At 43.9% G+C, this 24,780-nt stretch overlaps 1 protein-coding gene across 2 annotated transcripts in view; it reads right to left on the reverse strand.

Annotated features, from left to right (window-relative positions):
• Window positions 1-24,780, reverse strand: part of LOC139277625 (translocating chain-associated membrane protein 1-like 1) — a 116,059-nt gene that overhangs the window by 53,697 nt on the left and 37,582 nt on the right. For both annotated transcript variants that reach the window (XM_070896346.1, XM_070896345.1), the window contains exon 2: window positions 2,897-2,960. In XM_070896346.1, the coding sequence (XP_070752447.1) occupies window positions 2,897-2,960 (64 nt within the window). The remainder of the gene's footprint in view (window positions 1-2,896; window positions 2,961-24,780) is intronic.

Consider the following 24,780-nt stretch of genomic DNA (forward strand, 5'->3'; position numbering starts at 1 on the left):
AGGTCCCATGGAGGGAAAAAGTTGACCTCGTTAGGATGGAGTCGGCATGGAGCGTCAACGAACTGTTGTCCAAGTTCGGAGACAGGTGTACTGGGCTAGTGAAATACAGAAGCTATTTGAAGGTAGGGAATTGGAGTATGGAGGTTATTGCCACAGGAATGATAATCGGTTGCGGTGCAGAAAGATGATGGCACAGTTGACACGAAGCTGGAGGTCATCGTAGATCAGAAGTGGCGGTGAAATGTAAAACCCACGAGCCAGCAGCCAACGAAGCTGGAAAACTAGAAGGTGCCGCCCAGCTCAGCAGAGAAACAAAAGCTAGCCAGACACCAAAGTTGGAAAACCAGGAGAACAAGGTCATCCAGCTCTGCAGAGAACAGCAAGAGTGGGGGAAGATGATCAAATGATTACTTCAAAATGTATTCACAGAATCAGAGACACAGCAGATGTCTTATGGTGTAATCCAGTGCAGGAGCATAGGCTTGATGTCCAGAGAAGGGCAGGAATTCAGAAACCAAATTTGAGAAGAGAATTCAGCAGCTCAGTGAGAGAAGCAGAGAGCAGAGGGGTGGGGGTGGGTAGTGGTGGTTTAAAATAGCAGTTAACTTGTAGTTAACTTTCAGTTAGGGCTAAAATGCACAAACTAATGGAGCCAGGGGAACTTAACAGTGGGAGAGAGGAGATTTGGAAGAGAAAGATCAAAGGATGCCAGCAGATTCCCATGGATAGAGGTGAAGCAATTAAGAGCTTCTTATGGAACTGCCAGCCTAGCAGCAACCATCTTGAAAATCTTACTGAAAATCTTGCATATAACATCACTGTCATATACGTTCTGCAACATTTCTCTGTTGTAACATTTCTCAGTGACACCTGGACCAATTCATTCTACCACATCTGATTGGGTCATTCTTTCCATGATCAACTTCCAATGCAGGTCATGCCAGCTTTGATTTCCACTTTCCCCAACAGCTGCAGTAGACCACATAGAAATAAGTTAAAACAGCTGAAAAGAATTGAACAGTCTAGTTGCAAATGTCAGAAAGTTGAAACTTAAAAAAAGATTCATACAATTAGAGTAATTTATAGAGTAAGTCCTACACTTGGCTCTCTTTCTTACAGGTACAAAGTATTCTTAAAATGCTGTTTATTTTGGCTTACTCTCTCAAAGAACATTTTGTTCCCAAACTCTCTCAAGTTTATTAACTGACCAGTCAATCAAATAAGCTCACAGTTCTCGAATAAACCTGGCCTGTAAGTGAATGCAACATTCATTTCAAGAACACAGAGCAATTACACCTTCTAATCTTTAAAAAAGGAATACGCAGCTATATTCTATTTACATGGTATAATGTTCCTGTCCTGGTCATCCTTACTGAGCATGGCTATGGGAGATTCATATAATAAAATGCTCGGTAAAACTTAAATGGTTAAATCTAAATTGTGAAATCCAAAAACTTGCTCCAAACTTTTCAATAATTACACTACACTTTACAAAAACCACACATTAAAAAATCAATTTTGTTGTGCAAACTGTACATAAATACCCCTCGAGAGTGGATGGGAGGAACAACCTGGAGTGCGATCAAAGGACACACACATAAGCACAGGCCGATAATTAGAAGACACAAATTCCAAAACGCACAAAATAAAATCTCAGCGATAATAAAAGGATCAAAAATAACTGGCAAAAGGCATTCAAATAAAGATCACAGAAAATAAAGGAAAACAGCAGTTAACCATTCCAGCCAAGCAACTGAAGGTCAAGTCCCAAGCCCCTGAGACAGGGATCGGCCTCTGGGGAAAACAATTGCAGCAGGGATGGCAGCACGGAGAAGACAACTGCAGGGGTAAGATTTATAATTTTAGTGTGGATTATTTGATGTTTTATCTGTGGATTATCATGTCATAATGGGTATGAGCATAAACTGGGTTGCTCACAAATCAAGATGAGGGCTCTTTGACTGATTTGATTGGCTGCTTTTCTAGTGCTTACTGGTTACAGTTTTATGTTGAAGAAATGGTGATTGGAAGGAACCCTCCAACCAATCAACATAATTCATTTAAAAGTTGCTTCTGATTACTTGGTCTTTTATCGGGATATTTGAGCCTTTGACTACTTTTGAGATGCAGCACACTATGGAGGCAAAAATCACTGGGCTGGATTTTTGTTCTTCTGCTGCCCCGTTAGTGCTCCGGAGGGGCGGCAAGAAGCACTGCGGCCACCTTTCAGCGCCCCGCCGGAGTTTTCGGTGCCGAGTTTTGAGGGGGTGCGGAGCATTACCGCCCAGAAGAGGCGAACCGGTGTGCAGCGCCCCTGGTTGTGACACCGCCCGATCCATAGTGTGCCTGTGAAAGTGGGCGGTCTTGAGCTGCAGTGGCTGCAATGAGGTAAGTAATATCGACCCCAAGTAAGTGTGATTGTTTTCTATTTTATTTTTATTACTATTTATGTTGTGATGGCGTGAGTTAGTTATTAGGAATGTTTTTGGTTGGGCTTCTTTTAAGGTTTCTTCCCCCACCTCCCCTCTCCCCCCCCAGCCCAGCCCAGCCTCTCTTACAGCGCTCCGAGGCCGGCTGTTTAGCTCGGGATTTTCAGTTGCTCAGCCGACCTAGCGCCCCAAGAGAGATGTGTAATGCCTTCCTTAGCGTTCTGCCCCACACTCAGGGCCCAACTGATGAACTTTGCTGACTGAGGCGCAAACCGTTCCCGGGCGCAAACTTTACCGCCCCTCCGCCATTACCGCCCCGAAATGGGCAGAGCCAAAAATCCAGCCCATAATATGTATGTGGATTTGTTTCCAAGATTTACTGACTCCTCAGAGAGCTCGGACATATTTAGTTTTTTCCACACTCACGTTAAGCCAACCAGGATAAATATCCAACAACTTTCTCTTACCTATATTAATGTATGTAACATTGTACTGCACGGTGATGAACATGATGGCAAACTTGGCTGTGACCTGTAGACAAAAAAAACAAAGAGTTTAGACTCAACCCATTTTACATGCATTTGAATCAAACAAAAAATATAATTGGGAAATGGATCTGAAGGTCTGTAATAAAATATTTTTCTTGACACTCAATTTCTATTGTGGTCCAAAGCCACATTTTTTACTGTAGTAAATAAATCCATAAATTTATGCTCCATGTGGATGTTCTCCACAATTATATTTGCCCACATTTTCCTCTTCATAAATGTACACTGGGAAAGGCCTAAAAAATGTTGGGGAAAGGATGAGGGAATAAAGAGGGACACCAAAAATATGAGGTTAAGTCAAGGAACATTTGGTTATGATCGTCTGTGGAGATGGTTATGAACTGCAAGAAAGTGGCAGTAACTGTAATCCCGTACATGTGTCTGCAACACACAGGTTCCAGACTCGGGAGAGGGGTTGGTGAAGAACAATGATTTTAGAAAAGTATCAAAAAATGTTTCTCTATTTAGCAGATTTCCCCTTGTAGTTGCAGTTATTTGATTCTGTTTCTCCACATTTGATGATACTATACTGTTTTAGGATTAGTGCTTGAGGTATTATTCAAATCTTACATTCTTTTGTTTGTTTGCAGCAGAACTTTACTATTTTCCTGTGTGTTACGTTATTAATATTGTATCATAATATTCCAGCCTTGGTTACGTTGCCGTTATATGCATCGGTCATTGAACAGGAATTGAGGAATGGACACATATGCTGGATATTTTCCTCCAATGCTCAAATTACATATTGAAATTACTTTCAGTTTACAGGTACCACTCAAAAGAATTTGTCTGCATTTATTTTTGCAAAAGACAAAGGATGAGACAGTAAATTTCAGGTATTTAAGAGTATTGTTTTTAAAATAAAGTTGCAAGTTATTTAAAAAGAACAAAGTGAGACCAATGAATTGTATGGTGCAATATGTATACATTTGCAAGTAGGATGTGCATGCTTGCATGAACAATTCAGTCACAACATCTGAACAGTAGATTGATAACCTTGAGAGCAACGCGATGCATTACACAGTATACATTACACTGGCTGGGAAGAAATTTGTAGAACATATGTTTTGCTTCATGGATGGGAAAGTGTGGAAGGGAAGGCCTGGGTGAAAATGACAAAGAAAAAAGGAAGCTAGGTGTAATCAGGAGGCAGACGGTCAGGGTGGGAGCCTACCAGGGCTCAACCTAGCCAACTTTTTCTTCAGTCTAGAATGTGAGGGGATCAGTCTCAAGATAGCTTCTGAAGGAAAGAAGAAGAACATAGGTAGAGACTATGTGACCCCAAGGAATATGGTACCACTTAGAGGGCAACGAGCATAGGAGGAGAAAGTTTTAATAGTGCAAGACTCAATAAATCAGATGGGGCAAGACTGTTAGCTCTGTGTCACATGCCGCCTCTCTGGTGGCAGGATAAGGGACACTCTTTCAAAGAGGCCTCCTTCTGACACCCAGGAATGTGCAGGCAGACACTGGGCAGTGTTCGGTCAGCAGTCAGTGGTCATGGTCAATGTCAGAACAACATTGGTAGAACAGGAAGGAGTCTTGCATCGGGAAGACAAGGAGCTAGGAAGATAGATAAAAAGCAAGGATCAAAGTTAGTATTCTCAAGAATACTATGTGCTAGACACTAAGCTAGACATGCAGAGGAAGATTGGAAAGCTGAACATGTGGTTAAAAGAGTGGAGTAGGAGGCAGGTTTTCAGATCTGTGGAGTATTGGAACCAGTTTTGAAACAAATAGTTATTGGAGAGGTAGACTCCATCGGAACCAATTGGCAGCAACATCCTGTGGGTGTGATTTTAAACTCTTAAGATTATCGTCGTCATAGGCGGTCCCTCGAAACGACGATGACTTGCTTCCATGCCAAAAAAGGATGTATTCACAGGTGTTTCAATGAAGGACCCGAACTGCATCCCCAAGGGTGGAAGATGCCTGTATGTGGATTTTTATTAAAAAAACGTGTGGTGGCCACTGCACACCAGCCACCACATGGGCTTGACAGAGCTAGGTCTTGGTCCAGCGGCAAGGATTACCCAGGACGACTGGAGGCCAGCTCTGCTGCACGGACCTACTGCGCACACATATCGCAGTGTGGGCTGGCCCGTGCTGCCCCTAGGCCCTCGCCTCTTCTGGGCCAACTATTAAGAATAGGGGAAGGGATTGGCATGACAAAGGGGTTTAGATGGAATCACTGACCTTAAAATGGTTAAGAATAAGTATCGTGAAGATGCAAAGCAATCTAAAATCTTAAACTCAAGATGGAATGGGTATCGAGAGATACAAACCATCCTGACTTGGACATGGATCGTGGTTTCTTCATCATTGCTGGATCAAAATCCTGGAACTCCCTACCCGACAGCATTGAGAGAGCACCTTCACCGCAAGAAGGCAGTGAGCCACCAACACCTTCTCAACAGCAACTGGGGATGAACAATAAATGCCCGCCTTGCCTGTGACATCTGCATCCCAAGAATAAATTATTTTAATAGTCAACTGAGCTAAAGACAACAAAGAAATTAAAGATGTCCTAAACAGCTTTTACTGAATATTTGCTTCTCCAGAAATTGTTTTCTTCCATAAATTGACTAAATCTTTTTATCTTTTAAGTCAAGTTCAGATTTTGAATGTTAGCCATTGTGTTTCAGGTAAGGATATTTGTCTTCCTTCCCTCCTTGGCCACACACTCCCACAGACAGGGGATTTGCTAACCTCACCGGCTTAAAAACTTGCTGTAGACTCGCTACAGGGTGATGTATATAAAATATCTACTCTATTTAACAATAGCAATATAAACAACAAAAAAAACTTTATCGTTTTGCTGACAGCAATTCAGCTGTTTAAGCCCTTGGATGATGAAAGGCTGTTGCAGATTAGACAGAAATCAGTTCATTGCGATGGGGAAATTATATGGTACAGGAACAAGGTTACGCTTTAGTTCAAAAATTAGGAGTTTTAATGTGGAATTGATTAAAAATCAATCTTATAAATGGTTCAGATGACATCGTAAATAGCTCGGATGAATCTCATTTGAACCAGTGAATCACTCATGCAAATTATTTTCAAAAATTATACAAACTGTGATATTCTGAGAATTCTCTCTTTTGATGCCTGCACAAAAGGATCGACAATTCAACATTAGTTCTGCAAATGTAACCGGTTAGTTATTGAGAAATAACAGTCTGCAGATATTATAAAGAGATTTAATGCGTAATGATTAAAGTGTTCACTTAAAGTCACAAGTTGAATTAGGTGCAATTTAGAGTCATTGTTCAACTTTCGCTGTTTGACATTTGAATAAAATGCTTAACACAGTAAAGAAAAAGGTAGCTCTTCCACAATGTTCTCTTCAAACTGCATGGCTGCACAGCTGTCTGGAGCTCCCGTGCAGGCCGCTTGCCGGCTTTCCAATGGAAAAAATCTGCGCATTTGCGGAAATTTGAATGGGCCGCGCAGCCAGTTATAAGGAGCCGTGCACACAAAAAACACTACTCCTCCAATGGTTCAGTAGGTTAAATCACAGATAGCTGAGCCATACAGACCAGGAATATGTCCACAGACCAGTTGATACCACATCTCTGCTGAATTAGCTGATTTCAGTTGGTCTCACCACTTCGGAATTAAGAAAGGGAAATGCATTACAGGTTTCGTACTCAACCTCAAGTGGCATCTGCTGGAAGTATACACTCAAATATTAGGTGAATACAGCATTGGGCTCAATTGTGATGTCGTAGTGGTAGAACAGCTTGACAATAATTATTGCTTAGGCTCGCACATGAAGAACTGCTACTTAGGTAAAACACTGAAAGGTGACCCCCCCGCCCCCCAGCAAGAAACCGAAGCCTTTAGAAGGGGAGTGGAGAAAAGTGCTGGGCAAAACAGAAAATAAAAGTAAACAGCATTTTTTTAAAATCTCCCCTTCCTTTCTGAAAGTGCTGGATTAAGTGTCGGTGTTTTATAGGTGAGCCTGCGCTTGGAGGCGATGAGAGCGGAGCCCAATCCTTTCTGACACAGAGATCCAACACACATCTGCTATCCAACACAGACCACTAATTAGGATCAGAAGCAGGAACTGTGGCTGATTTTTCCACTGCAGCCGATTGAAACACCACAACTGCTGTCTCGGTTAACTCGCTATACGGTGGGAATCAAACAAGGGAACTTCTCGATTTGTACCAAACAATTATCTATTAAATCATCAGGGGAACTACAATAAAGGTTTGAATTCAATTTATAAATAGTTCACGGGGGGAAAAAAAAACTGCTAAAGCAGCGCTACGTGTTAAGCTAGTCTGAGAGAATTGTAGGGGGAGGGATCTTACTACTGTACAGTAATACCAAGAGAAACTTTAGAAAAAACACAGCCTATCGTACAAATAAAAATTAAAACTGCAAATCTGAAATTAAAAACACAGAAAATGCTGACAATACACTCCAAGTCAGTCAACAGCCGTAGAGAAAAGACAAGCTAAAATTTCAGTTATGATAAATGGTCCTACATTTTTTTTTACACTAGATACTCAGGTTCAGCGTCACTGGCCACTCCTACAAGTCGACCTCACATTCTCTTCAAACTGGAGTGCCTTTACCCGCCTGATATCTAGGTAAATGACAGCAAGACCGAGAAGTGTGGCACCGTACTTTAGCTCTTGGAATGTATCACATGCCACCAGTCAATTCTCATCATCCGCTAGCTGCAGAATTTGCGACTTAAGAATTGCAGGTGTGAATCTACATCCTACACTTTGCCATCTCCTTCCAATTTTAAAGATAATTAAGTCCAATTGTCACAAAATTAGTTCAATAATGGTGAAGTATCTTCAATGAAGAAACATTCAAATCTGTGTGCACACCGATCCCTGACTCTTAACTTGATAAAACTTAATGCATATAGTTCACTTTCATCATTAATGGAACATCAAACCTATGCAACAATCTATCAATGGGTGAGTCGTGCATATAGCTTCAAATATTGCTGGTTCTATCTATTCTCTCCTATTCATATTTTGAACAGTCAAATGTTCCCATTAGCAACCTGGCTGTTTACTTCAGCAGGTACCAAAAGTTGCACTTAAAACATAAGCAATGGGGCTGAAGAGATAAAAAAAAAAATGAGTAACCAAGATACTGAAATAGCAACCAATAGCAGCATTCGAAATAAAGTAAATGAGTTGACGATACAAATCATTACAAATGGATATGATTTGGTGGCCATTACAGAAACGTGGTTGCAGGGTGGCCAAGACTGGGAATTAAACATACGGGGTATCTAACAATTCGGAAGGATAGACAAGAAGGGAAAGAAGGTGGGGTAGCTCTGTTAATAAAGGATGATATCAGGGCAGTTGTGAGAGATGATAGTGGCTCGAATGAACAAAATGTTGAATCACTGTGGGTGGAGATTAGAGATAGTAAGGGGAAAAAGTCACTGGTGGGCGTAGTTTATAGGCCCCCAAATAATAACTTCACGGTGGGCGGACAATAATCAAGGGAATAATAGAGGCATGTGAAAAAGGAACGGCAGTAATCATGGGGAATTTGAACCTACATATCGATTGGTCAAATCAAATCGCACGGAGTAGTCTTGAGGAGGAATTCATAGAATGCATACGGGATTGTTTTTTTATGAACAGTATGTTACAGAACCTACAAGGGAGCAAGCTATCTTAGATCTGGTCCCGTGTAATGAGACAGGAATAATAAACGATCTCCTAGTAAAAGATCCTCTCGGAATGAGTGATCATAGTATGGTTGAATTTGTAATACAGATGGAGGGTGAGGAAGTAGTGTCTCAAATGAGCATACTATGCTTAAACAAAGGGGACTACAGTGGGATGAGGGCAGAGTTAGCTCAAGTAGACTGGGAACACAGACTAAACGGTGGCACAATTGAGGAACAGTGGAGGACTTTTAAGGAGCTCTTTCATAATGCTCAACAAAAATAAATTCCAGTGAAAAAGAAGGGTGGTAAGAGAAGGGATAACCAGCCGTGGATAACCAAGGAAATAAAGGAGAGTATTAAATTAAAAACCAATGCGTATAAGGTGGCCAAGGTTAGTGGGAAACTAGAAGATTGGGAAAATTTTAAACGACAGCAAAAAATGACTAAGAAAGCAATAAAGGAAAGATAGATTACGAAAGTAAACTTGCGCAAAACATAAAAACAGATAGTAAAAGCTTTTACCGATATATAAAACGGAAGAGAGTGACTAAAGTAAATGTTGGTCCCTTAGAAGATGAGAAGGGGGATTTAATTATGGGAAATGTGGAAATGACTGAGACTTTAAATAATTATTTTGCTTCAGTCTTCACAGTGGAAGACACAAAAACCATGCCAAAAATTGCTGGTCATGGGAATGTGGGAAGTGAGGACCTTGAGATAATCACTATCACTAGGGGAGTAGTGCTGGACAGGCTAATGGGACTCAAGGTAGACAAGTCCCCAGGTCCAGATGAAATGCATCCCAGGGTATTAAAAGAGATGGTGGAAGTTATACCAGATGCATTCGTTATAATCGACCAAAATTCTCTGGACTCTGGGGGGGTACCAGCGGATTGGAAAACAGCTAATGTAACGCCTCTGTTTAAAAAAGGGGGCAGACAAAAGGCAGGTAACTATAGGCCGGTTAGTTTAACATCTGTAGTGGGGAAAATGCTTGAAGCTATCATTAAGGAAGAAATAGCGGGACATCTAGATAGGAATAGTGCAATCAAGCAGACGCAGCATGGATTCATGAAGGGGAAATCATGTGTAACTAATTTACTGGAATTCTTTGAGGATATAACGAGCATGGTGGATAGAGGTGTACCGATGGATGTGGTGTATTTAAATTTCCAAAAGGCATTCGATAAGGTGCCACACAAAAGGTTACTGCAGAAGAGAAAGGTACACGGAGTCAGAGGAAATGCATCAGCATGGATCGAGAATTGGCTGGCTAACAGAAAGCAGAGAGTCGGGATAAATGGGTCCTTTTCGGGTTGGAAATCGGTGGTTAGTGGTGTGCCACAGGGATCGGTGCTGGGACCACAACTGTTTACAATATACATAGATGACCTGGAAGAGGGAACAGAGTGTAGTGTAACAAAATTTGCAGATGACACAAAGATTATTGGGAAAGCGGGTTGTGTAGAGGACACAGAGAGGCTGCAAAGAGATTTAGATAGATTAAGCGAATGGGCTAAGGTTTGGCAGATGGAATACAGTGTCGGAAAATGTGAGGTCATCCACCTTGGGGGGGAAAAAAAACAGTAAAAGGGATTATTATTTGAATGGGGAGAAATTACAACATGGTGCGGTGCAGAGGGACCTGGGGGTCCTTGTGCATGAATCCCAAAAAGTTAGTTTGCAGGTGCAGCAGGTAATCAGGAAGGCGAATGGAATGTTGGCCTTCGTTGCAAGAGGGATAGAATACAAAAGCAGGGAGGTCCTGCTGCAACTGCACAGGGTATTGGTGAGGCCGCACCTGGAGTACTGCATGCAGTTTTGGTCACCTTACTTAAGGAAGGATATACTAGCCTTGGAGGGGGTTGAGAGAGGATTCATTATGCTGATTCCAGAGATGAGGGGGTTACCTTATGATGATAAATTGAGTAGACTGGGTCTTTACTCGTTGGAGTTCATAAGGATGAGGGGTGATCTTATAGAAACATTTAAAATAATGAAAGGGATAGACAAGATAGAGGCAGAAAGATGGTTTCCACTGGTCGGGGAGACTAGAACTAGGGGGCACAGCCTCAAAATATGGGGGAGCCAATTTAAAACCGAGTTGAGAAGGAATTTCTTCTCCCAGAGGGTCGTGAATCTGTGGAATTCTCTGCCCAAGGAAGCAGTTGAGGCTAGCTCATTGAATGTATTCAAGTCACAGATAGATAGATTTTTAACCAATAAGGGAATTCAGGGTTATGGGGAGCGGGCGGGTAAGTGGAGCTGAGTCCACGGCCAGATCAGCCATGATATTTTTGAATGGCGGAGCAGGCTCGAGGGGCTAGATGGTCTTCTCCTGTTCCTAATTCTTATGTTCTTATATTATTATGTTTCATGCATCCTCCCCAATCTGCTTTCACCTTCTTAGGCCATCTCTGTTGAAGCCAGCGACTCACGATGAGATATAGTTCTATGGGGAGAGGTTCATGTCCTGTGCAAGCGTTAATGTGTTCATCCAGAGCCCATCAGGTACAACACAGGAACGAAGTAGGTTATTCAGCCCCTCAAGCCTGTTCCGCCATTCAATCAGACATGGCTGACCACCTATACTCCATTTACTCACGTTTGATCTACATCCCTCGATTCACCCAACAAAAAAAACTATCAATCTCATTGTTGAACATTTCAACCAACCCAGCATCCACAGCCCTTTGCGGGAAATGGGTTCCATATTTCCACTAAACTTTGTGAAAAAGTGTTTCTCGATTTCATTCCTGAATCACCTTGCACGAATTTTACAATAATGACCTTTCATTCTGAATTCCCCCACCAGAGGAAATATTTTGTCTGCATCTGCCCTATCATATCCTTTTGCCATTTTAAACACTTCAATTAGATCACCCCTCAACCGTCTAAATGCAAGAGAATAAAAGCCAAGTTAATGCAACCTGGTCTCATAATTTAACCCGTTAAACCTGGTAATATTCTTGTGCATCTGCACTGTAACCCTCCCAAAGCAATACATCTTTCCCAAAACTGAATGCAGTACTCCACGTGGGATTCTGTGCAACTGAAGCATAACTTCCTCCCCATTTATTCCAGCACCTTTGAGATAAAGGCCAATGTTCCAGTAGCCTTTTTGAACCTGTCAAATGGGGAAATCTGGTCCCATTCTTTTAGTCAACAGATATCCACATATTTACATCGCCAGCAGGGTCTACTGAATGTAATCAGCAGAGAACCCCAAGCAATTTTCCATTCCATAGCCTGGGGTCACAAAGGACAACTATAACACTGACACCGCTATCCTGCTTAACGCAGCACATACCAAGGCTACCTTGGCTTAAATGGCTCATTCCACATGATGCATTTACTCACTATAAGCCAGAGCTTTTATCTTCATTGGCTGCCTCATATGTGGAACCTCAGAAGCTACACATAATGTTTAAAGAAATGTTTCCATTATTTGGTATACATTCTACAATTAATTCAAAGTCTTTTTGCTTGAAAAAATGTGAATTATCCAGTAATTCAAATTAAGCAAGTTGAATAATTTCCTACATTACAACAGTGACTACACTTCAAAAGTACTTCATTGGCTGTAAATTGTTTTGGGATGGCCTGAGGTTGTGAAAGGCACTATGTAAATGCAGGTCCTTAATTTTTTTTAAAAAAAGGCACAGGAGGGTTTTCTTTCAAATAATCTTAATTCAGATTAACTCTAGTCTAATAACTTCAAATTAAAAGCAGAATGTATATTTCAAACGGCTGATACCAACAGATCTTTGTGTTCTGATTTGTTACCCTTGGAGTAGGGAGGGTGGGGGTACTGAGGGGAGATTTGATGGAGATGTTTAAAGTCATGAAGGATTTAGAGAGAGTAAATAAAGAGAAACTGTTTCCAATGGCTGAAGGGTCGATAATGAGAGGGCACAGATTTAATGTGATTGGCAAAAGAACCAGAAGCGACATGAGGAAAACGAGTGGTTAGGATTTGGAATGCACCACCCAATAGGGTGGGTGATGGATACAGATTCAATTGTAGCCTTCAAAAAGGGAATTGGATAAATACTTGGAGAAAAAATTGCAGGGATATGTGGAAAGAGCGGGGGGGAGTGGAACTAACTGGATTGCACTTCAAAAGAGCCGTCGCAGACTCGATCGGTCAAATAGTCTCCTGTAGTACTCTGTGATCTAGATTTTATCCACCAACAGTGCCAAGAACAGCCAAACTCCTCGGCCCACAGAATTCAAACAGGATAAAGCATTGAGTAACAAAATACAAGTACAAATTGTACCAAGTTGCCTTTGAGAGCTGGATTCCGGGGTTGAAGACCGCATCTGGTCCACTGGCTGCAGGTTGGACATCCCTGCACTAAGCCATCAAGGGAATTAATGATTTTATAAATATATTGTCTGCATGAGTTATTGGATAGTACAGTAATAGGCTGGAGACTCTATGTGGCTTCCAGTGGCTAAGTGTGGAAAATCAGAAGTCAAAAAATAAATAGAGGGGTGTTGTTTGACTAACTGAGCATAGATCAGATACTTTTTTAAAAATTCATTCATGGGATGTGGGCATCATTGGCATGGCCAGCATTTATTGCCCATCCCTAATTGCCCTCAAGGTGGTGGTAGTGAGCCACCTCTTGAACCGCTGAAGTCCATGAGGTAAAGATACTCCCATAGTGCTGTTAGGTAGAGAGTTTCAGGATTTTGACCCAGCAATGATGAAGGAACAGCGATATATTTCCAAGTCAGGATGGTGTGTGACTAGGAGGGTAAATTGCAGGTGATGGTGTTCCAATGCGCCTGCTGCCCTTGTCCTTCTAAGTGGCAGAGGTCATGGGTTTGTTTGGGAGGTGACGTCAAAGCAGCCTTGGCAAATTGCTGCAGTGCACCTTGTAGATGGCACACACTGCAAACATAATGCACTGATGGTGGAGGTAATGAATGTTTAAGGTGGTGGATGAGGTGCCAATCAAGCGGACCGCTTTGTTCTGGATGGTGTTGAGTTTCGAGTGTTGTTGGAGCTACACTCATCCAGGCAAGTGGAGAGCATTCTATTACACTCCTGAATTGTGCCTTGTAGATGGTGGACTTTGGGGAGTCAGGTGGTGAGTCATTTGCTGCAGAATATCCAGCCTCTGAAGCCACAGTATGTGTGTGGCTGGTCCAGTTAAGTTTCTGGTCAATGGTGACCCCCAGGATGTTGGTGAGGGTTTTGATGAGGGTAATGCTGTTGAATGTCATGGGGAGGTGGTTAGACTTTCTCTTGTTGGAGATGGTCATTGCCTGGCACTTGTGTGCCACTCATCAGCCCAATGATGAAGGCTGAATGTTGTCCAGTTCTTGCTGCATGCAGGCACGGACTGCTTTGTTGTTATCTGAGGAGTTGCGAATGGAACTGAACAAGTTTGCTGATGATTGCACAATCTCCATTCTGACCTCGTGATGGTGGGAATGAAGCAGCTGAAGATAGTTGGGCCTGAGGAACCTCTACAGTGATATCCTGGGGCTGAGATGATTTGGCTCCAACAACTAAAATCATCTTCCTTTGTGTTAGATATAGCTCTAGCTAGTGGAGAGTTTTCCTCGATTCCCTCGGACTTCAACTTTACTAGGGCTCCTTGATGCCACACTCAGTCAAATGTTGCCTTGATGTCAAGGACAGACACTCTCACCTCACCTCTGGAATTCAGCTCTTTTGTCCATGTTTAGACCAAGGCTGTAATGATGTCTGGAGCCGAATGGTAAGCAGGAGCATTGGTAAGCAGGTTATTGATGAGTAAGTACTGCTTAATACACTGTCAACGGCACCTTCCATCACTTTGCTGATGATTGAGAGTAGACTAATGGGGCGGTAATTGGCCGGATTGGATTTATCCTGCTTTTTGTGGACATGACATACCTGGACATTCTGCTGTATCCAGTGCACTGAGTTGTTTCTTGATACCACATGGAATTAATTGAATTCGCTGAAGACTGGCTTTGGTGATGGTGGAAACTGTAGGAGGAGGCCAAAGTGGATTATCCACTCAGCACTTCTGGCTGAAGATGGTAGCTAACGCATCAGCCTTTTGCACTCGTTCAGTGCTGGGACCCCAGCTATTTACAATATACATCAATGATTTAGATGAAGGAATTGAGTGTAATATCTCCAAGTTTGCAGATGACACTAAGCTGGATGGTGGTGCGAGCTATGAGGAGGATGCTAAGAGGCTGCAGGGTGACTTGGACAGGTTAAGTGAGTGGGCAAATGCATGGCAGATGCAGTATAATGTGGATAAATCTAAGGTTATCCACTTTGGTGGCAAAAACATGAAGGCAGAATACCTGAATGGCGGAAGATTAGGAAAAGGGGAGGTGCAACGAGACCTGGGTGTCATGGTACATCAGTTATTGAAAGCTGGCATGCAGGTACAGCAGGTGGTGATGGCGGCAAATGGTATGTTGGCCTTCATAGCTAGGGGATTTGAGTGTAGAAGCCGGGAGGTCTTACTGCAGTTGTACAGGGCCTTGGTGAGGCCTCACCTGGAATAGTGTGTTCAGTTTTGGTCTCCTAATCTGAGGAAGGATGTTCTTGCTATTGAGGGAGTGCAGCGAAGGTTCATCAGACTGATTCCCGGGATGGCAGGACTGACATGAGGAGAGACTGGATCGACTGGGCCTGTATTCACTGGAGTTTAGAAGAATGAATGAGAATCTCATAGAAACACATAAAATTCTGATGGGACTGGACAGGTTAGATGCAGGAAGAATGTTCCCGATGTTGGTGAAGTCCAGAACCAGGGGTCACAATCTAAGGATAAGGGGTAAGCCATTTAGGACTGAGATGAGGAGAAACTTCTTCACTCAGAGTTGTTAACCTGTGGAATTCTCAACCACAGAGTTGTTGATGCCAGTTTATTAGATATATTCAAGAGGGAGTTAGATATGGCCCTTACGGCTAAAGGGATCAAGGGGTATGGAGAGAAAGCAGGAAAGGGGTACTGAGGTGAATGATCAGCCATGATCTTATTGAATGGTGGTGCAGGCTCGAAGGTCCGAATAGCCTACTCCTGCACCTATTTTCTATGTTTCTCGCGTGCTGGGCTCCGCTATCATTGTGGATGTGGATGTTCACAGAGCCTTCTCCTCCCACCACCATTCACCAGTGGATATGGCAAGACTGCAGAGCTTTGATCTGATCTGTTGGTTGTGGGAATCGCATAGCTCGGTCTAGAACATGCTGCTTCTGCTGTTTAGCATGCATGTCGTCCTGTGTGGTAGTTTCCCCAGGTTGGTATCTCATTTTTAGATATGCCTGGTGCTGCTCTTGGCATGGTCTTCTGCATTCTTCATTGAACCAGGGTTGGTCCCGTGACTTGATGGTAATGAGGAATATGCCAGGCCATAAGGTTACAGATTGTGGTGAAATAAGATTCTGCTGCTGCTGATGGTCCACAGTGCCTTATGGATGCCCAGTTTTGAGTTGCTAGATCCTCTTGAGCTGTATGGCTTATTCCACATGTTCCACTTATCAAGTCATCCATCTAAATAAAATCAAAAAAGTAACGATTGAAACTGTAAGCAGCTCCTATTTGTGTCATCTTGAAATGAAGGGATCATCTCCTTCCAGAAAGCTGGCATTCCTGCTCAGTACTTTGGACAGGACACAGCAGCCTATGTTTTCAGATTAAAATAAATGGGTTAATGGTAGCGTTAAAAGAACACTGACCGGATAATTTAGGCTATGACCTCACAGGATAGGACAGTCGTAACAGTTTACATCAGAAATTTGCCCACTGAAGAAATGCACTACCAAGATCCCAAATACAGATCCAGAAAGTTGAACAATATATACTTTACTTCAAAAACTTAACACAACCACTGTATGGTCAAGAAAAGTATAATTTTTGTTATTCATTATACCCCAAACCATAGGTACTTACCCATTAGTAATTACAATAGCAAAGAAACGAAATGAGAGCCCAAGATGGAATGCATCACAGCTGTGGCAACCTGCATGTCCTTTATAGACAACAGATCAAAACACTAATGTGCAGATTCCTCGAAAAGCTGACCTACAATATCTTGTGCCGATTTCTGTATGAAACTAGCCCAGTTGGAATCATTCGACTACAGCGCTAATGACAAGGAGAACCACAAAGCTCATGTCAACCTATACACAAAGAATGGTTACCAGGAGCGAAGAGTCTTAGCTCCACAGGACAAAAATTGCATAGTGCTTGAATAGGATCCTCAATCCTATCAAAAGTAAAGCCCACCAAAGAAAACGAAAGGGATTAGTACTCAGATTACTACTCTTCCATTTATAGGGCTCAATTTACCCCAATTATCTGCGCGTGCACGTTTTTCTTTTGGAGTAAATAAAAATCTCCACGTTTCCCCAAAGTTTCTGCGCCAGCATAATTCAGTTAGGTACGATTTTTTCAGGTTACGATTTTTTTTGCATCATAGGAGGCGGAACCAGACGTCTGCGCCAGTTTTTCACGTTTAAGCAATTTTGGCCAACTTACGTTTTTCCTAGGACGGCGTATGTGACCACACCCCAAAAAATTTCTGGCCACTTAATAAAAACTAAAAACCAGCACACATTACAAAATCGGCACAGAAAGACGCCATTGTTTTTAAGGTGACGTTTTGGAGGGAGTCAAGAAGGCAAAGAATATGCATCATGAAACTTAATTGTTTCAAAGTCAAACGGAGAAAATGAAAGTCTAATGCAATTCTTTAATTTTGATTTTTTTCAAAGTACCACCCCACTACCGGCCGAACGTCCCCTCACTGGGCTAGAGGGTCGGAACGTCGGCCAGCAGAATCACTCACTCGCCCGAACACAGAAACTCAGCTTCAAGAGAAGCCCGGGGGGGGGGGGGGGGTGTGGATTGAGATGAAAGCTGAACTGAACTGCCAGACACTTATATAAGTAATGAGAAACCTTAGGCTATACAGTAGCTTCAAAAGAAGCCCAGAGGGGTGAGGGGGGTGGTAGACCATAGAGCCCGGTGAGGAGACGTTCGGTCAGCGGTAAGGTGGTACTTTGAAAAAAAATAAAATTATTAAAGAATTGCATTAGAATTCGTTGCTCCAGATGTCTTCATTGAATGTCTAGCTTCCCATTCTAAGCAAGTCTATTGCTCATGCGCAGACCAGGGTGTGGTCCATACTAGGCCGTCCAACTTGGGGAGAGAGAGGAAAGAAGGTTTGAGAGTGCTTTCTTTCCTGCTATTTTGAGCTTCTTGCAAAGCTACAATTAAATTGGGGGCAATATTGACAATGCAATAGATCGTGCAAGCTTCTGCACGATTGTGTTGCAGAAGAGAAGATTGATTAGGCAGTTTCGCCTGAGGAACCTCAGAGCACGTGGAATGATGGGCAGGAGTCCTTACCCACATTGGGTATATCAAGACAGGTGTTCATACCTACACCTGAGTGATGCAGACCGTGTGAGAAGGCTGCGTTTCCGCAAAGAAGTTGTAACTGAGATCTGAGTTAATAAATGCAGACCTGCACCCTAGAAGCGTCAGGAGGACTGCTTTGTCAGTTGAAGTAAAAGGTTACAGCTGCACTTTCATTTTATGCATCTGAATCATTCTAGGCCACAACTGAGGATGTGTGCACCATTTCTCAACATGCAACACATATCTGCATTTGGCAGGTGACTGCTGCACTATATGCCCGGAGGAATGACTACATAAAATTCCCCATGGTCGCCCAGGCAATGCGTGACAGGGCTGTGGGCTTCTCCAGGATTGCTGGCTTCCCAAAGGCACAGGGCTGCATTGATTGTACCCACATCGCCTTGCGAACACCTTTGGAGGATTCAGAGATGTACAGGAACAGGCATCCAATTCAATGTACGTGCAGCTCATCTGTGACGACATGTATTGCATCATGACAGTTGATGCGAGATACCCTGGGAGCACTCATGATGCGTTCATCCTACGCAAGAGCGCTATATCTGCCATGTTTCAGCAGCAGCCAGAGGGGCAGAGCTGGCTGCTGGGGGACAAAGGGTACAGCCTCGCCAACTGGCTCATGACGCCCCTATGCGTAACCCGGACGGAAGCTGAGCAAGAATATAACATGTCCCACATTGCGATGCACAGCTTGAGAGGACCATTGGCATCTTGAAGCAGCATTTTCGATGCCTGGACCATTCCAGAGGCTACTTGCAATACTCCCCTGCGATCGTCAGTCAGTTCACTGTTGTCTGCTGCATGCTGCACAACTTAGCCATCATGAGGCAGCAACAGCTGATAGTGGAAGACCTACCTGGGAGGTGAGAGTGGCTGATGATGAGGAGGAAGACGACGAGGAAGCCATGCAACTACCTGACCCCTGAGCACGACGGTGGAGGAGGGTGGGCCTTCGTGCCCCTTTAATGATTGCTCGAGCCTTGCACCAGCAGCTCAACCATGAACGCTTTGCTGCCTGAAGGCTCAGCGGCAATTATTCCAAATGGACCATGGTTACTGTTTGGACCTGCTCCGTAATGTTGTGTTGTGTTAATGGAGCAAATAATGTAAATGATTCAGTTATAATTTAAAATATTTTATTGAAAAGTTTAACACTTGTTTGTACTTAACTTTAATGAAAAATATTCTTGTATCAAACTTTATAAAGTATTCCGTTAAGATCACTTAATCTTTAAGATCACTTACAAACTTTTAAACTTGTTAATTTACATCAGTTACAAAAAACTTTTAATTTGAGAACAATTACAACAGTAACAGCAAAGTAGGGCTGCACCCATCTCTCCTCCACCTTATTCTAAAACCACCCGCTGCGCTTGGGCTCGGTGACTCCATCCTGCCCGCAGGCAATGGCGCAGTGTTTCTCGGGTTGGTACCAAGCTTATTCTTTCGAGCATCTTGGGTAATGCGCACTTCTTGATTGGGGGGGGGGGGGGGGGGGCGTGGGAAGGCGATAATGTGGAAGGCCCGGCTTGGGCCTCTTCAGAGGTTGGTCTGGGGATTGGAGTGGGAGTGGCAGTTGATTCAGTCAATGGCCGTAGGGTCTGGGCATGTTCCCTTATTGCAGTAGCTACCTCCGACATTACATCCCTCATGTGCCCCGACAGCGTCTCAACTACCTACGACATCCCATCCTTAATGTGCCCGGACAGTGTTCCCATTTCTCACGAGTGTTGTTACTTCTCCAGACAGTCCCGATACCTCATCACCCACCCCACTGATGGTGTCCAGGAGCGATCGCGTAAGGTCAATGCTCTCCCCACTCATTGCCATCATCTGAACCACATCTGTTACATCCTGCACTTCAGGAGTGTGCCGTCGAGCTCTCCTTTCCCTCCTCACCCTGGGTGTGGCTCACTACATCCCACTGGGACCCGCAGCCTCAGACAGTGGGGCCCTGGGTGTGACTCGATGCATCCCACTGGGACCCGCAGCCTCGGAGTGTGAGAAACCATGAAATGTCCCAACACTCGTACCACTCAGGAAAGGGGCTGGCACCTCAATGGGCAACATCAGCACCTTCTCCAGAGTGAGTACAACAGTGGGGGCTTCATCCTCCCCCTCCCTCCCATGCTCTTGGTCTGGAAGATGCTCTCCTCTTCAGGCTCGTCCGCATCTGAATCATCATCTGAATCGGCTTCTGCATCGTCAGGGTTGGCCTCGAGTTCTGCAAAATATAACAGAATAGACAAATGGTTAGCAGCAGAGGAGGGGCAGGGTGGCATGAGTAGGCTCACACAGCAGGCTCATTTGAAGGACCACGATGAATGATAACATATTGCATCAACCGAAGCGTAGCCGACAGACATCCCCTGAACCGAAGCATAGCTAGCCCGCTCAGTACTTGACATTTAGCAAAGCCAGACTATGGAATATGCAGGACTTATCCTCTCCCTCGAATGTGGACCCAGTTTGTGCAGTGGTGGTTGCTTTTCTCCAGGCAGGACCCATCTAAGCAGCGACCCTCTCTTCCACGGGTGTCAGTGGGTGAAGATTTACCAGGCCTCCTCCTGTTTGAGTTCCACCTTCTTCTGCAAAGATGAAAATATAACTTTTTAAAGAGAGGGTGTCTTTCTGCTGGATGGGACATACAGATGGTCACATTTACAATTGAAATTCCATTGAATAAATGAAAATATTACTTACACTAACTGCTTGACCAAGGTCCTGCCACTTCTTTTTGCACTGGCCTCCAGACCTCGGGGTGGCCACCATTGCAAGTTGGTTCCAGCGTTTCTTCATTTATTTTGGTGAAACCTTTTATTTGACCTCTGCTGGTGTCCAGCTTGTGCCATCTGGCCTCAATTACAGTAACTAGTGCCTCCACTTCGTCTCGTGAGAAATTCTTGGTCCTTGAGCAGCGTTGCATATTGCAGCTCCGATTTTAAATTTTCACAGCACTCAGAATTGAAGTTCTCACACACAACTGGCTCTTTAAAAACGGCTGAATGCAGATCGGGAGGTATACTGGGCATGTGCACATAGCAGTCACGTAAAAAAACGTCTTTTTTTCGCACATGCGCAGAAGAGGGCGCATCCTTTTTTCGGCGCAGACATTAGGCTCCACCCCCCTGAAACTAAAGGACAGGCTGCGTGGCGTCAATTTCAACAATTAGAACAGGGAAACTTTCAAGTTTTTTTTGGCGTAGTCGGGCCCCAAATAAACAGGCGTAAGTCTTGAAATATGCCAAAAAACGGCATTGGGGGAAATTGAGCCCATACACTGGAGCTTTTTAAAACTGATCAGAAGCTGGATAGTATGCACATGACCTTTGGATTAAAAGAGTGTCTACAAAAGGACCGATTCTAGTAGACATTTAGGGTAGAGATTAGGATCTCCCTAGCCTTGTGCTATACAAGATATTGTGGGTTAACTTGGACTTAGCCAATACCAGGGTATTCAAGGTAAATGCCAAAAAGGGAAATACTTCCATGGCAATAGCTTTAGAAAGTCTGTATAAGCTTGTGAAGCAGCAGCTTTGCCAGAACCTTGGATTTAATGGGTACTGTAATGTGCCAAGACCTTTTTATTGAAAAAGGATAGTGGTGTGGCGAGAGCTAGGTGACAAAATTACCATTCTTCAGGGAGATCTGCTCCATCCACTGATGATAAATATAGAAATTTGGCCTGGTCGATGTGTGTTGCTGCAGCTCTAAAGCATGTATGGATTCCATGCGCATTCTTCAATCTAATATAACTACTCAATAGATCTTTATCTACTTTGCATCTACAGAACCTTTTCATTCAAGAGTGATTTGGATTGTGAACTTTAAAACCAGGACCATCAGCAGATATCTTAATTGCTTGACTACAGATACTGAATCAGGCCAAGATTCCACACAAGTGTTACTTAGATTCACATTAGCATTCCATAGGATCTTCTTTAGGACAAAGAAATAGGGGCCAAGTTTCGGCCTGAGTTGCTCCTGTTTTTTTGGAGCAACTGGTTTAGAATGGAGTATCTTAGAAATTGCAATTCTCGGCATTTAGTTTGCTCCAGTTCTAGTCAGTTAGAACAGATTTTTTTCCAAAAGGGGGCATGTCCGGCCACTTACGCCCGTTTTGAAAGTTTAGGCAGTGAAAACATACTCTAAACTAACTTAGAATGGAGTAAGTGTAGATTTTTGTAATCTCAGAAAAGCCTTGTCTACACTTAGAAAATCAGGCGTAGGGAATGGGGGGGGGGGGGGGAGAAGGGGTTTAAAGGGAAGTTTACAAATATTAAACACTTCAGTTTTACAAATAAAGAGCCATCATCAATAATAAATGATAAATAAATCAATAAGCCAACCAATAAATCAATCAATAAAAAAATTTCTACTTACCAACTGCAGCACCGGGAGCCCTCCAACAGCATGCTGGGATGGCCCTCACCCCCCCCCCCCCAGTGTGTGTCCGTCAGTGTTTCTATCTCTGTCTGTCAGTGTCCGTGTTTCTGACAGGGAGGAGGGGGGGTGGAGGGAGAGAGGGGGGGGGAGGGGGGGGGAGGGGGGGGAGGGGAGGGGAGGGGAGGGGAGGGGAGGGGAGGGGAGGGGAGGGGAGGGGAGGGGAGGGGAGGGGAGGGGAGGGGAGGGGAGGGGAGGGGAGGGGAGAGAAGAGATGGGAGGGAAAAGAGAAGGGAGGGAGGGGAGAGAAGGGGAAGGGGGGTGGGGGGGGGGAGGGAGAGAAGGGGAAGGGGGGTGGGGGGGGGAGGGAGAGAAGGAAGGGAGGCTGAACGGGCCGGACCCAGCCCCCAGATTTACAGGTAGGTGGCGTCGGGTCCGGGGGAGGGAGGTCGGGGGGGTGGGGGGCACGGGTCGGGTCGGGGTCAGTTCCGATGCGGGTCGGGGTGGGGTCGGGGGTCGGGGAAGGGGAGGTCAGGTCCGGTCCAGCGGGGGGGGGTCGGGTCGGGAGGAAGCAGGAGCTGGGCATGGGAGGCAGCCTTATCCACGGAGCCCCAGTGAGGCCATTCGGCCAGGGCTAGGGGCTGCGTGCTTCGGGCCCCTCCCACAGTTTTGGGCGCCTGGAGCTACTGCACATGCGCGCCCACTGTAGCACGCATGTGCAGAGGTCCCAACACTGTTTTCAGCGCAGGGACCTGGCTCCGCCCCCCACAGCTCGTGCTGCGCCCCACCCAGCTCCAGAGGACCTGCAGGGAGCCGGAGAATAGTTTTTGTTTAGGCGCACTTTGCGGCACGAAAAATGGGCGTCCAGCTCCGGGCTGCGCCGTTCTAGGCGTGGCCCGAAAATTGGGCCCATAGTAAGAGAATTTACGCTATTGTTACCTGTCAAAATAGTATTTTTATTCAACCACAATTGATTGACTGCTTTATCTTTAAAGGGATTTAGGCTTTACAATAAGTGAATCATTTGGTTCTTCAGTTCTATGTTGAATTTTGAAAACTTGTTCAGGAAAAAGTAACCTTAATCCATAAGCAGCATTAAATATGCCATGAAATATACCTGACAAAAGAAATTCTACAGGAATAATTATTTCTGGGATAGTTTGTTTTAACTAGAGCAGAACTAAAATTTGAAGAGCGTAATTAACCCCTTTTGTTATATACATTTAGTGCGCTATACACTGTTTTGGTCATCTTTCCTGATATCCGTGGCTCAGTGTCAATTTTTTAAAAAAACGGATAACACTCTTAAGCGCCTTGGGACATTTTGATATGTTAAAGGCGCTATATAAATGCAAGTTGTTAGATCTTTGCTGCTGAAAAATAATTGATGGGTAAATGGAATTTGATTAGTTGGCTTCGCATACAATATTTCGTGCCATCTAAATTACTCGCAACATAGTAGGAATCCTATACAAATACCTGTGAACAACTAACTGTAGAGCTAATTATCTGTGGTTAGAAAGCAAAGACAGAGATTTTTAATAATAAATGATGTTGTCCACTTCTGGAAGCTGCAAGAATTTTTAAACCAAAAAAAAGTGTTTAAAAAAAAAAGTGCAGAATGTAAAAGTCTCAGAAGGATGTGAAACCAGCAGAGACAGGAGGTACCAAAAGCACAACTTCCTTCCCAATTGTATTGAGATTTCGTTCAGGAGGTCCCCAAAATAAACATAGACTTACAGCAACTACAACTTAAATTTAAACAAACAGCACCTTTAGCAAAATGTCCCCTATTGCTTCTCAGGTGGGGGGGTCAAGCCTGAACAGGAATAGAAGGAAAATTTGGGGCGATGTCTAAAATGTAATTAAAGAGGTATGTTTCCCAGAGGCATTTGAAGGTAGGGAAGGATGCAGCAATGGGGAAGCAGTGAGGGACAAACTTCCAGAACGTGGAGGCAAGACTTCTGAAGGCTGTGTTAACAGTAGAGTGGAGGGAGGGGGGAGAAAATGCACATTCAGACTAGTGTTGGAAAAGCAGAGGATATAAAGGGGGATCTTTGGAGGACGACGCAAAGATAGGAAGCAGTGAGATTGTGGCGCGATTTCTAGATAAGGATGAACATTTTGAAGTTGATGAGGGATGGGAAGCTAATGGAGGTTGGCAAGGACAGGTTCACATGGGACTGGAGATGGACAGCAGAATTATGAGCGAGTTGAAGTTTATGGAAGGTTGTTGAAGTCTGGAGCTAACAATGGCAATGGGTTGACACAAGGATTGAGGTGGAAGTAGGCAGGTCCTTGGTGATGTGGCATTTGAAACACAGCTTAGCATCGAGTAGGACGCCAAGATTATG

The sequence above is a fragment of the Pristiophorus japonicus genome, chromosome 12, assembly GCF_044704955.1.
Source record: "Pristiophorus japonicus isolate sPriJap1 chromosome 12, sPriJap1.hap1, whole genome shotgun sequence".
In the NCBI taxonomy this organism is placed as follows: Eukaryota; Metazoa; Chordata; class Chondrichthyes; family Pristiophoridae; genus Pristiophorus; species Pristiophorus japonicus.